Below are 13,922 nucleotides of genomic sequence, written 5' to 3' on the forward strand. Positions count from 1 at the left end.
AGGCACCTCCAACCCGATCCTCTTTCCACGGCCCCTGTCCCCAACCCACAGGCGCATTTATTTAAAAAAAAAAAAAAAAGAAAGAAATCAGCTCGCAAAGACCCAGAACGCAGAGGCCGGGGCTCCAGCCGGTCATTTTCTGCCTCGGGCCCGGGGAGGGCGGGGGCCGGGCTGGGCGGGGAGGCCCGCTGCGCCGGTGCGCGCGCCCGGGCCCCGGGAGCGCGCCCCGCCCCCGTCCCCGCCGTGCACGCGCCCCGCCCCCCCGTGTATGCGCGCGCCCCGCCCCGCCTCCTCCCGTGCGCGCCCTCGCCTCGCGCGCGCGCCGCGGAGCCGCCGGTGCAGCGGGGCGGGCGCGCTCCGGGCGGGCCGGGGGCGCGGGCGCGGGGCCGGCGAGCCGGGGCGCGCGGGGGAGGCGCCGGGGAGGAGCGCGCTGCGCCGCCGCCCGGCCTGCCGCCGCTCGGTGCGGGTCCGCGGGGCGCGAGGAGCGGCGAGACCGCGGCCTGGAACAAAGGGAGGCCGGCGCGGGCGGGGGCGGCGCGAGCATGGCGGACCGCAGCCTGGAGGGCATGGCGCTGCCCCTGGAGGTGCGCGCCCGGCTGGCCGAGCTGGAGCTGGAGCTGTCGGAAGGTAACAGGCCCGGCGCTCGGCCGGCCGCGCTGTCACGGGGCTCGGGCGGGCGGGGGTCCCGGCGCAGGGCGAGAGCGGCCCCCGCCCTGCGGCTCTGCGTCTTCCGCCGCGGCCCCGGCGCCGGGGGCCGGGGGAGCCTGGGGGGCCGGAGGCGGAGGGCGGGCCCGTGGCTTGGGGCGCAGGACGAGCCTCGGGCCGGGGGCGCAGGATGGGCCCGGGGCTTGGGGTGCAGGGCAGGCCCGGGCCGGGGGCGCAGGACGGGCCCGGGGCTTGGGGCGCAGGACGGGCAGCGGACCGGGGGCTCAGGGCGCGACGCGGGCCGGGGGCGCCGCTGGGGCCGCAGGACGGGCCGCGGCCGGGGGCGCAGGGCGGGCCGCGGTGCCGGGGCGGCCTCGCGCGCGGCCTGGTGGACCGGGCTGTGTCCTTGGTGCGCGTCCGAGCGCTGCCCACCGCGGCCGGGCCGGGGGCGGTTCCGCGACGCGCGGCCTGAGGCGCCGCGGGCCTGGTTCTAATGCGAAACTTGTCGTTGGACTTGAGGGTCTGACCGCGGGGTCCGTGGCGTCCGGCCTGGACCGGGCAGCACCGCTATTGTTCCCGTGCGCTGGACGCGAAGGTTGGCTGGAACTGGAGAGCCCCCTCCCTCAGGCCGGGTCTGTGCCGCTTTCCCAGCGGCTCACGCTTCCAATTTGTGACAGATTCGCTACAGTGATTTCATGGAGTGTTAAATACGGTTTCTTATTTTCTCTTAAGGCCGGGATCATGTGCTCAGCTGTCATAAGTTTTAGATCGGGGTTTGCTATGTCTTTTTATAAAACCCACTAAAGTTCCGAAATGTTGAATGTTGACTAAAGATTTAGAATTAACCCGGCTCACCCTGGGAAGACCACTAATACACTCCGGGTGGAGAGAGGCCGTGTCCTCTCAAATTTATATTTGGAGCAGTTTAGTAGTGAACTCCTGTGTGTGTGTGTGTGTGTGTGTGTGTGTGTGTGTGTGTAACGGTTTTGTGGGGCTGGCAGCCAGAAAGTAGATTCATTGGTGCCAGTTTTCGTCAGCTGAGAGAAACTGGTGTTGACCTGATGTTTTCCCTTTTAACACTTTCAGGGGCGAAGGAGGTGGTAAAGGTGGGGGCCTGGGTGAGGTGCCTCAGAGGCTCCTGTTTCACGTTCGGGTTCCTGCGGGGCTCTGTGATGCTCAGCTGTCCCACAGGAGATATTTCCTGGACTCTGCTCAGCAGTCCATGTCTGAGGGGCTGCAGGGGCTGCAGGCACTGCTTTACCTCAGTGCTGAGCTCAGCTGGGGAGCAGGGCTTAGTCCACACTGGTGGGTAAGGAGTTCTGTGTGGACAGGTGGCTTGGAGGGGCGCAGGACCCCTAGAGAATATTTGCTCAAGTTCTTTGGCTTCATCACTGCTCACATGGGTTCTTCTCCCCTGCCCCCTGCCCACCACAGCTCTGCACCAGAGCTGTGCTGTTTACAACACCTTATCCTTCCTGCCTTATCTCCAAACAAGCTCTTCTGCTCTATCTGCCTCATCGTGATGTTGTGTCAGTACACCCCTGCACTGGCCAAGTGAGCAGCCGTCTGAGCTGACTGGAATCCTTCCGCCTCCCTGGTCAGCCTGGGCTGGGCTCACCTTACTTCTGCATGTCTGGGACAGTGTGTACCCCCTGGTGGGAGTCGCTGGTGTGAACATGGACAGAACACACTCACTTGCTAGGTGGCAGTTACCGGTCACTCTCAGTTATTCCTAGACTGTGTCCCTGTTGCCCAGAGGATGGCAAAGCAGGTGCTCAGCCTGGTTCTCTGTGAATACCCTGTGTCCCTGCAGATTTTAAAAAGGGTTTAATGAGTTTCTTATTGACTGTCAGAACAGAGGAAGGGGCGTGTGTTTGCCTGCGGGAATCACATTGTTGTTTCTCCTTCTCTAAACCTCCCTAGGCCTGGCTGGAACACCGGAAAGGAGAGGGTTGTTGCTCTGACTGCCCAGCGCCAGCCACCTCCCTACTCCCCCTTTAGTTGTGTCATCTTTGACTTGTGTTGTCTGCATTGGGTTGATTGGGACTCTAAGGTCGTTTGGAGTTTTGTGTCTTGCGACCATGTAGTATAGTTTTACTAGCTTAAACTAGATGAATCAATTTGCTTTTCAGTATTGTTTACCAGAAACCAAACAATGAAAGGATCAGAAATTCTTGTCTCTTTACATTTTGGAACTTAAAAAATCCCCCACCATATCCACTTGCAAAGTGAAAAGTTAAAAGAACTTTTAATGCTGAATTGAGAGTAATGCTTTCATATTTATCTTCAATCAGGATTCATATGGAGAGAATTCTTTAAGTTAGTCATCGTTTTATTAAAAGGTTAGAAAATACTGTGGAAACGTATGTGGACTTTTTAGCACTCAGTTCTTACAGAGGAGCATGGAAAGCAGTTCCGGTTTCAGCACGTAATGTAGGCTGAAAAACCAGAGTAGGCTATTCTCTCAATGTTCCTACGTGGCCTGCCAGCCACTAATGGTTGTGTATAATCTAGATCAGTAGATGCTGGTCCAGCTTTGGTTTTCCCTGTCTGCTGTGCTGTTACAGACACTAATGTTCTGTTTTATGGGTCACTGTTGGATGCAGGGTTGCAGATTGACTTCTTGGCTGCAGAACTCAGATTTCCACTTTCCTGCTCTGCTGGTTGCTGCCTCTTTTCTTTCCACTGTCTGTTGCTGTCCGGTGCTTCCCCTCGGGACGCTGGGCTCCTCTCCCCCAAGAACTAGTGCCAGCAAAGAACAGGAGCTCTCTGTGGGGAGAGGCCTCTGATCCTTGCATCTGGGGAAGTCTTGTGGGGCCAAGAGGATGCTTGGTGCTGAATGTGAGATGGAGAGGAAGCCGGTGAGCTGGCTGGTCGCTGGGGGCCAGGTGGGGTGGTGGAGGCTCTTTTCCCCACACACTTTTCCGTGAATCATTTTTTTCTTCCCTCTCCTCCCCTCCCTTTCCCTTCATTCTTGCCTTTTGGAATCATGTATTTTTCTCTTTGGCTTTAAGAGGGCCACTAAGTAGGCAATATGTGAATAAACATTATTTGGCTTAAAGGAAAACTTTAAATGGAAACACCAGCAAAGCAGAGCAGAAAGAGAAAATTTCTCAATAAAGGCAGACTCATGTCTTACTAAAAAAATTAGCTGTTGATTGAAATTCAGCAGTACATTTCTCTGTTAACTGTTGGTTTGTGTCCTGGGCTGTGCACACCCTGGACTTGCAGCTCTAGACGATCTCATCCCACTCTTTCAGCAATGGTTGCATTTTTATTTTGATAGGACTCTGGGAAATTGCCTTGTGATACAGGCTGTGAAAACTGTGATGTTTGCAGAAGAGATGTCTGTTAGCTTTATACTTTGTGGTTTTTAATTGTGAGTGTGCCTACTGACTTCCTAACTCTTGCTTATGGGAGTTACTCTGTCTGTAAGGTCCCGAATTCCTGCAACTAGCAGTTATGTTCTATAATCGACTCCAACTTAACATTTTCTAGTAAGTGTGAAACTGCCCAAGGGAGGTGGTGGGTGCTATCAGTTCATTGTATTGATCAAGGAATCAGTCTTTTTTTAAGTTACAGATGAGTAGTTCATATGCAGCTGGCATAATCCTGTCACCAGAGTAAAATCTTAAAAGAGGTGGCCAGTTGGAAGGTTTGTAGGTTGGGGGGCAGGCATCTTCAGGGCTGCCAGCACACAATGGCAGATACACCTAGCTCTGCAGCTTGAGCTTCGTCCCCTGCAGCCCCCAGTTGTTCTTGGCGGTACCTGGGGCTGCAGAGCTGACCCCCTGAGCTGAAGTCTGGGACCACCTTCCACGGGTGGGGGAAGGAGACCACTGTCTCTCATGCAATCCAAACGTTCTCCTCATTGAAAGGAAACAGGGGGCTCTGGAAAACAAATGTGTGAAAAAAATGTTTTCTTCCAGAGTCTCACTGATAACTTGTCACTGGGAGGGGAGGGAGGAGGGGGTGCAGATTCAGGGAGTGATAGCTGAGCTGCTGCACCTGCAGTCAGCCCTCACGCAGTTAATAAAACCTGTTACCTCTGGGGCGGCATGTCAGTGCTGCCCCCGGGAGCTGGCGTCCTTGGCTTGATAAATCTGAAATAAAGGATTATTACCTGAATTACAGATATTTGCAAAATGGCAGCATTGATATGGGTGGGATGTGAAATGTGTGGACTTGAGTTTTAAGAGTTGTTCAGAGTTACGAAAATTGTTACATTTGAATGTTCTTTTCTTGATGAATAAATATAGATGTCAGATTTAGCCGGGAAGGTAAAGGTTCACATTCAAGGCCCTAATGTGTAAGGTTGATCCCAGCGCTCAGAAGGTATTTATGGTGCTGTAGTCGCACTTAGAGCTGAATGCCGTGAGGTCACAGCTGTAACAGTGACTATTTTGTTTCATTCTGGGCCCACTGGCTTTATATTCTTGTTATGGTTTGGAGGCTACAAGCTGTTGGATGTTATGAGTCACTTTTTGCCTTCCTCCTCCCAGCCTTTTTCAAATGAGAAGTCTCTTTTTTTAGAGCTGTTTTTTTTTTTTTTTTTAAAGCAGTGATTTATGGGATGAGTTGTAGCATTCTTCTGAATTGCAGAGAGAATGTATTGGATAATCTTCGTTTTGATGTCATGTATATGGACTGACTCACCAGTTCAAATCCTAGTCATATTAAGGTTCTCATAATTACTCAGGCATCTTCCTAAAATAAGATGCTTGCCTGCAGGTATTGGCTAGGTTTTGCACATCAGTGTTTTTCCTGGAACAGGGGACACTTCATCTGCTGTAACATGGAAGGCACCTTGGGTAACACGACGGGCTCTGGCAGCTGTTGATGGTTCCTGTCCTCCAGTCTCTTTGTCTGTGTGCCCCTACTTTCAAGGTTGCCAGTGTTGATTTTCCCTCTTCTCAGTGTTTTTGTGCTCCCTACAAAGGTCACCTGCTGTCATTGCCTGCACACCTTTCTTTCTGCTGAGAGGGTCAAAAGCTTGTGACATCTCAGAAGCAGCAGTTGCATCAATTTGTTGGTGATGATAATACATAGCGCTCTTGAAGGGGAGACTCTTGAGTGGGAATTCATGTGTGAGAACACAGAAGTGGGGTTTGTACATATATGGCCCTTTGTTCAGGACTCTACGCGGTGTTAATGTTCATAAGCACTGAAGACCAGTAAAGTGGGGAAGGATTGAGATGTTGGGCTGTAAAGTTAACATGACAACAAGCAGTCTTCTTTTGAGGGAGGGGACTGGGGACGTGGCTCTTTAGTTTTGCTGCTGCTGAATATTGTGCAAAATGAAATGTGCTGAGAATCACAAATTGAGATCCTTCTTTACCAAGCATTTTGTGCGATAGGTATGAGAAGTCAGGGGAAAAAAGACCCAAGATAGTGAGCACGGAAGCAGTCTGTGATCTGTGTTAAACAGATCTTTTCCTTCTGGGCTGCTGCTGGTTTTTAAATCATAATTTTTTGCTTATTAGGTTGGAAACTTTCTGTGTCCTCATGAAAAGATTGAAGACTGCCGGCCAGATCCAAACCAGTTCTGTCGGCACCAGAGACAGCAATTCCTTGCATACTTGTCTGCCATTATGTACAATTAGAATTTTTTTTACTGAATTATCTGGTTAGTCAAGTCAGGTATTTTTCTATTTTTTTTTTGTTAGAGGAATACTATAACATTTTAAAATTATGAAGTAAAGAAATATGTAAATATGGGCCCTGTTCAGTGTGGGGCTGGTTCATATCCCCAGACTCAGGTCTGAGCCTCTGGCTGAGGAGGGAGGTAGTTCATGCATCTGACTTCCCTGTGGCCACTCGGTGCTGGGCAGAGACGCTTTCTCCCAAAACCACAAGCAGTCTCTCGTGTCCTGACCACGTGTCTTACCAGTGTAGCTCGCCATGTGTCAGGCATTTATGAAACATCCTGTTAGTGGGGAGAGACCCACCCATCCCAGTTTCCGTGCTGCCCGGTCTTAATTCTGCCTTCGTGGCTTTGTTTTGGCTGTTCTCTCCTGTTGGCAGAGCCTCCTGTCGGGACCTCTTCACTCTCGGGAAAATCATGAGCACCTACTTAGAGCCCTGTCCCGTTTCTGGCCCAAGTGTCATGTCCCCGAGAAGATGCGGGGGGTGTGGCTCCAGTGAAGGGGGGTGGGGTGTGTGTGTGTGGATCCAGCTGACGCTTCCTGGACAGTTTACCTGAAATGAGAAGAGAAATGTAAACCGTGTTGCTAATTAACCTTATCAGAAGATACTAGGTCTTTATGAGTAAAGTAATGTAAGTAAAGATTATGTGCTTTGTTGCAACTAGAGCACATCGGGTTATGTCAGTGTCACAATGACACAGATGACAAGATCTGTATCTCCATGATCTCACCTTCACAGAGGGTGAGAGTGGTAGCAAAGCCCGATGGTGTCTGCGGCCGGAATGGGTGAAATCTGGAGTTGGCCAGACGCGTTAGGAAGGACGGGTTCACCCCAGAGCCATAGGTCTCGGGGGCTGGATTTAGTGGAGGGGGCATGGAAAGCACCAATCCATGTGTCACTTGTGGGTGACCTTCTGTGCTTCCCGAGCCTCTTTGGGTCTTTTTCTAAGTCTTGTGGAGATTTGTGTGCAGATCTTGAGAATTCTCATGTGTGTCCTCTGCAGAGTCTTCCTCCAGATCTTCATGTGTGGGGAGGGTGTCCCCCGCTGTCAGATCGGGTTAAGAACGCTGCCTTCGGGACAGTTGTGGGGATCAGTGAGACAGTCACAGTGTCTGCTCTGTAAACATCCAGCCCCGCAGTTCCCCCAAGGTGCTGTCACTGGGACAGGGTTTCCCAGCGCCCCCTTTATCTCTGTGGTTTGAGTTACAGGAATTGTGAGAGCGGCCCTGGGAGAAAAGCAGGGGGCTCAGTGTGGGTGGGGAGTGTGGGGTGGGGAGGGCGTCTCTTAATAGTTGCTGCCTGGGCACTTGCCCTACCTGGGGCAGCTTCAGAACTGTGAAGCCTCTTTTTTTTTTTTTAATGATAAATCTTCCTTTCTGGTGGACTCTTTGTGTCAATACCCCTGGAAACCCCCTTTTCAACCCTTTTACTTTCCAAGAGAAAAGTAAGGGAAGGGTGTCCCAGGCCAGACTCCAGCCCAGGTGTGTCTGGCAAGGACGACCTGTTAGGTCACAGTCATTGAATCTGGGACCACTTGTGGATCTCCACTCACAGTCCTTCCCGGCGCCTCGTGGAGGCGGGGCTGACCTCCACCGGCCCTGACTCTGGAATCTTCCTCCCGGAGCTGCATGTTCCCCTGACCTCAGTGCATGTGGAGAGGGCTCAGCTAGCTAGCTTCTCCTCGTTTCCCACGACAGAGGCCGTGTGTGCCATTTCCGGGCCACACAGGTGGGGCCGCGTGAGCCCGGGCGGCTCTGAGAGGCCCAGTCAGAGTCAGGCTCGCCGTGGCCACGACCCCGGGGCTCGGTGCACCGCCCGGCACTCACCACAGGTCCTGGGCTTTTACCCTTTCCAGTCACCTGGCGGTTATGTCAGTGGTTCTGTGCGGGTTTGTGAGTGTGAGTGGGCTCTCTCGTCAGTTTATAAGCTGCTTCTCTCTTCCTTTCTGGCTGCGCTAGGTCTTTGTTTCTGCCTGCAGGCTTTCTCTGGTTGTGATGCGTGGGCTTCTCGCTGCGGTGGCTTCTATGGTTGTGGAGCACGGGCTCTAGGGCGTGCAGGCTTAGCTGGGATGTGGGCATGTGGGATCTTCCTGAACCAGGGATTGAACCCGTGTCCCCTGCTTTGGAGGCAGATGCTTAACCACTGGACCACCAGGGAGCCTTGGTGCTTCAGTGAAACCTAAGCTGGTTCTTTTAAAATAAAAACCGGAGATAGTCTGAAGCGCCTCCCCCGCCCCCCTGCCATGAACTTGTGTGTGTGTGTAAGTCTCTCAGTTGTGTCTGACTCTTTGTGACCCTGTGGACTATACAGTCCATGGAATTCTCCAGGCCAGAATACTGGAGTGGGTAAGCCTTTCCTTTCTCCCAACCCAAAATTATGTATAATAACTGTTAATACTTGAGTGACACCAAGTAATAAGATGGAGCTGTGTATAGACATGTGCTCCGTTTCTTCTGACTCTTTTCCTCCCCGTGGACTGGAGCCCATCAGACTCCTCTGTCCATGGGATTCTCCAAGCAAAAATATTGGAGTCGGTTGCCATGCCCTCCTCCAGGGGATCTTCCCAACCCAGGGACTGAACCCAGGTCTCCTGCATCTCCTGCATTGCCGGTGGATTCTTTACCCCTGAGCCACATGGGAGGCCCATAAGGTAATCTTTGAGGAGCTGTTTAAGCAAGGGTGTAATTCCACTAAACTTAAGTCATTAAAAAACACCTATTAAATCCAAGGAAAAACCAACTTGCCAGGGTGGACACTCTTTTACTATGTACATTGTAATGTATCTCAGGCCCACACTTTACTCTTGCAGTGCTGTGTCCTGTAGAGACATTCTGTCAACATGGGATTTGCTGTTTGGGTGGTTTTGTTGTTTCATTCTGCTGTTAGCTCAAGTGAATACAGTCTTACTGCAAATAGTGGGGCTAGTCCTGCCCCACCAAGCCCAAAATTGACTTGGACCAAATGAGAAATAGCACTTGGAGTCATTTTGCTGTTGATACCAGAGTCCAGACTTTAAGAATTTCTGTTGCTTGTATATAAATTAATATGAAAAGAAAGTAGAATTCTGCCTCCTCTGTTTATATGGTGATGAATCATTATTTAGCTGTTATACTGGTAAGGGATAATATAGGCATCTATAATGCCTGTTGGTGTTTTAGAATTTCTTCCCTGTTATTTGGAAGACCTGGCTGTGGACACAGGAATGAAAATAACCTTGATTTTGCTTGTTTCCTTCATGACTTGTTGAATTGGACACAGGTAGGATTCTGGATGAAATCTCTCCTTGATGGAAAGTGTCTTAAGTAAAACACACTTTCTGAAAGTGTACAGTGTTCTGTCTCCCATGCATGCAGAGGAACAGAACCTTGGCGAAGGAATGTGGGCAGAGGTTCCTTGGAGGGCCTGCCATTCTACAGGTGACAAGTGTCTACTGTGGCAGGTGCTTTGCACAGGAAGTAAACTCGTGGACTGGCTGTGTCAGTAGGGTTGTAGGACAGTCTGACCACTATCACCTACTCTTTCTAAGATTTATTTTTTGGTTGTGATGGGTCTTTGTTGCTGCGTGCAGACTTTATTCAGATGCAGTAAGCAGGGGTTCCTCTTCCTTGTGGTGTGTGGGCTTCTCTTGTTGCGAAGCAAGGGCTGTAGGGTACACGGGATTCAGTAGTTGCGGCTCATGAACTCTTGTAGTTGTGGTGCCTGGGCTTAGTTACCACAGCATGTGAGATCTTTCCAGACCAGGGATCAACCTGGTGTCCCTTGCATTTCAAGGTGGATTCTTAACCACTGGACCACCAGGGATCCCCTGTCATTTATTCTTGAAAGATGATGTGAGGTGGGAGCAGTATTTAGAACACTAGCATTTCTTGAATAGAAGAGATGAAATAAACCTTGTATATCTCATGGTGTCTTAAGGCTTTCAGCTGCTTTCATGTTGGCATTTTTTAACTCCTTTGAAAATATTTTCTAGGAAAATGACATTAGCTTCTTTGTGTAGATGAGGAGACTTCAAACAAATAGAAACTCATGAGCATTAGAATGTTGGCTTCATGACACATTTCCACTATCACGAGTTAACTGAACCGTTGGGTGGCTTTCTTCTGAAGCAAGATAGGGACCCCGTCTTCTCCTATGAGATCAGCATCAGGAGCTCTGGTGTCCGGGGGGCTCCCAGGAGGATGAGCAGTGGGCAGCCTCCTCCCCGGCAGCCTGTTCCTGTCAGAGGAAATCGTTCATCTTTCTCTTGTACGAGGTTGTAATGGGTGGAGGCTTATGCTGCACATTTTCTTTGCTGTCTGCCTCTAAATTTACATTTAAGATTGAATCTGTCATCTAGAGGATGAATATGTGGGTGTTCACCATACACTTCTGTTTTCTGTATGTTTGAAATTTTCCTGTTTCTCGTGGAAGATGAACAGCATCCTTTAGAATCAGGAGACTGGATCAGGTTCATCAGAAATCTTCATCCTTTTGCTCAAGAGACGATGCTGTTAATTCTTGTGTTGTTTCCTGGAAAAATATTTTACTTGAGGTTCCAGGAATAACCTCTTCAATGTCTCTACAAGAGTGACCTCTCTCTGAGCTTCCTATTACTAACCAGGATGATGGCGATTGTGTTTAAGCCACCACCAATCACTGACAAGGCGATCAATCTTAGGTCTTTAAAGCAGAGTGCTTTTCTTCCAAGTGGAGTGCCTGTCTGATGACCTCCAGGCCTTGCAGAGATGGGGGCCACGTCTGATGGATGTGAACCACCCGCTCTTGGTCCCCAGAGAACTGGAGTCTTGTCGGTAGGAGTGGACAGTGCATAACTTGGACTTTTAAATCAGACGTTGCAAAGTGATGTCTTTTTTGGTGTGAACAGAGCTTGTTACCTGTCTCTGGGGGAGGACACTTACATGTCTCAGGGCACCACTCCCTGATTGCTCACCTGTGCTAAGCACTGCATTAGGTGTCTACATAGATCACTTTTTTTTCCTGAAGGACATTTGTCTCACAAAAAGGGAAGCACGTTAGCAAGCTTGCCTGGGGCCCTGTGGCTGAGTGGTGGGTGCCAGTTGGCTGGTTTGCCCTGGAAGCCCTCTCAACACCAGCCTCCTCAGTTCTGGCTCCTGACTGAACATCACTCTTACGGAGTGAGCCAGGAATCCAGCTCACAAATGGAGTGTGGAAGGAGATACCAAGTTTCTTGGTATGTGTGGTGACTTCTCTTTTTTACGTATTTACTTTCACATACCCTAATGATATGTTTTTTTCACCTGATGTAACAGTTAACTACCAGCCATTAACTGGTACAGAGTTCCATGAAGGATATTTTAGGAACCTGTAGTCTCAAAAAAGAGCCTTTATTTTCATAACTATAATGTGCTTAATAACGTTGTTGGGATTGTGGCTTTCTTTTGTTTCTTATTTTTAGATCCTTGAGTGGAAGCTATTTAGTGATTACTCATAATTGTGAAAATAATCTAGTGATTATAGAAACTTGTTAGGACAAATCTGTGTTTTCCTTTCTTTTATGTAGATAAAAACATTAATCCAAATAAATGTTGGCAGGAATGACCATGTGGGTAAGATTTTTACGTGATGTGGCCATCTTGAAATATCACCTCAGGACTTTTCTAGAGCACCTGTCTTTATTCTCAGTATTTGAACCCTCCCTATTCCCTGATTGTTCCCATTTGAACCAAAAATTTGAATCCACGTGTCCAAGATGGCACTTGTGTGTGTGTGCACGTACCGTCGTACTATTTTGCTGTAAGAGGGGCTGTTTGAACACTGCTTTTGGGCAATTTCCAGTCTTGGTCAAAAAACCTGTAACTCCTTACTAGTAAAGGTAAAGGTTCTAGAGAACATGGACTATTCTGTCTCCAGATCATTTTTGTGTATTTATAGTTGCACCTGTTCTGTTAGCAATGAAGGTATCAGTCTTGGCCTAGTCAGGCCACGCTTATAGAATTAAGGGAAACAAGATCATTTCCAGCTTGTTTTAAATCTAAAGCTGCTAGCTATCTCCATAATAACCCAATCTTAAAAATGATACAGTTAGACTTTTAGTGAATTAAGTTAATTTGGTTATCTACGGTTGAATCATTTCACTGCATTGTGAGTTAACTTTTTTTGATTTCTTCATGATATGGAGTCAGTCCAGAAGGTAGGCTGAAGCCTCAGACCAAAGCATTAACGATGTTACTTGTAACTTGAGACCAACTCTCTGAGATGATAGCCGTATCCTTTGTTTAGTTCCTGCTTTTTACAGTTTAGTTCCTGTTCTTGATTCCGAGTCCCTCTTGGTCTTCCCATGTTCTTTCCACATCCCCGCCCCATCCTTCTTCTGTTCTGTTGTCTTTCTGACCCATTGTAGATGTGTGTGGGGGAGAGAGGGTTCTAACTGCTGTGAATTTTTGATAACCTGTGGAAAGGACTGTGTTTTTGAGCAAAACACCTCTAAATGAACCTCCAATCACCTGAATATCACCATTTTGTGGACTGACTGTGGAAATTTTTAATTGTTTTTTGTGGGGTTTGGCTGACCTCTCTCTGCCCCACCGATTACTCCTCCCATCCCGTGTACTCAAACTCTGCAAGCCTGGTCAACACTGTTAGATGCAAAATAATGAACCGAGCGCTATAAATAAGAAATCACGTGTTGCCACACAAATGCTTTCCCCGTCATTTCAGTGTGGATTGTTTGTGCTCCTGTGGTGACCCTGAGGATTCTGGCCTTTGTTTGGAAGCACCTCACATTGGGGTGATATGAAATGTGAAATCGGCTACAGTATTGTTATCACTCACAAGCGGACAACAAAGATACTTTCATCTGAGCAACAGCTGAAAATTAGAACGTGCTCAGTTTGAATGTTGGATGACCTTTTTGAAAAATGCATCTGGCTTTCGTCACACCTTAAAAGCTGTGCTTATACTGTTTTCTGTGTTGTACTTAGAATTTCTACAGTTCTTAAAGGATATATTTACTTATTTTAAGGAGATAAATTATTTTACAGTAAAATACTCTGTGGGGATTTAGGTGGAATAGGTTTACAATGGCTTCCCTCTGGTGGCTCAGTGGTAAAGAATTCGCCTGCTCATGCAGGAGACACAGGAGACGTGAATTCAATGCCTGGGTCAGGAAGATCCCCTGGAGAAGGAAATGGCAACCCATTCCAGTATTCTTGCCTGGGAAACCCCATGGACAGAGGAGCCTGGCAGGCTACAGCCCATGGGGTCACTAAGAGTCAGACACGACTGAGTGAAGCTGACACTACCCTCTTGCACACAGGTTTGCCATATTGTCCACTGTTTAATACCAAATATAGTGGGCTCTTAAGTGGCTGACATGCCACACCACCTTGCAGGTGTGTACTTGGGGGGAAGTTGTGTGTGTGTAGGTGCAAACGTACACACACACTCACGCATATATAACTGGTTCAATCACCTTTGATTCCAAAGATGGGTAGAGATTGTTTTTGCCACATGAGAGCTTTTGAATTGTTCTGTTCCTTAAGCATTTATTTCATTTGCAATTTATTGAGTGAAGCTGTGTTAGATACTGTGGGAGTGGTGACAGCTGTTTTTATAAAGACAGGACACAAGCTGGTGGGAAGCTCAGTATCCGTCAACAATAGTTGAGAAGG

The 13,922-nt window shown here is 49.1% G+C and overlaps 1 protein-coding gene across 4 annotated transcripts in view; it reads left to right on the plus strand.

Annotated features, from left to right (window-relative positions):
• The first annotated feature begins 332 nt into the window (after positions 1-332).
• DIP2C (disco interacting protein 2 homolog C) overlaps positions 333-13,922 on the plus strand; it is a 308,890-nt gene continuing 295,300 nt past the window's right edge. For 2 of the 4 annotated variants that reach the window (XM_043480648.1, XM_043480647.1), the window contains exon 1: positions 349-627. In XM_043480648.1, the coding sequence (XP_043336583.1) occupies positions 543-627 (85 nt within the window). In that variant the 5' untranslated portion in view covers positions 349-542. Of the gene's footprint in view, positions 628-13,922 lie in introns of all 4 variants that reach the window. The other 2 variants (XM_043480646.1, XM_043480643.1) reach the window with 2 other exon arrangements.

This window comes from Cervus canadensis, chromosome 10 (genome assembly GCF_019320065.1).
Source record: "Cervus canadensis isolate Bull #8, Minnesota chromosome 10, ASM1932006v1, whole genome shotgun sequence".
In the NCBI taxonomy this organism is placed as follows: Eukaryota; Metazoa; Chordata; class Mammalia; order Artiodactyla; family Cervidae; genus Cervus; species Cervus canadensis.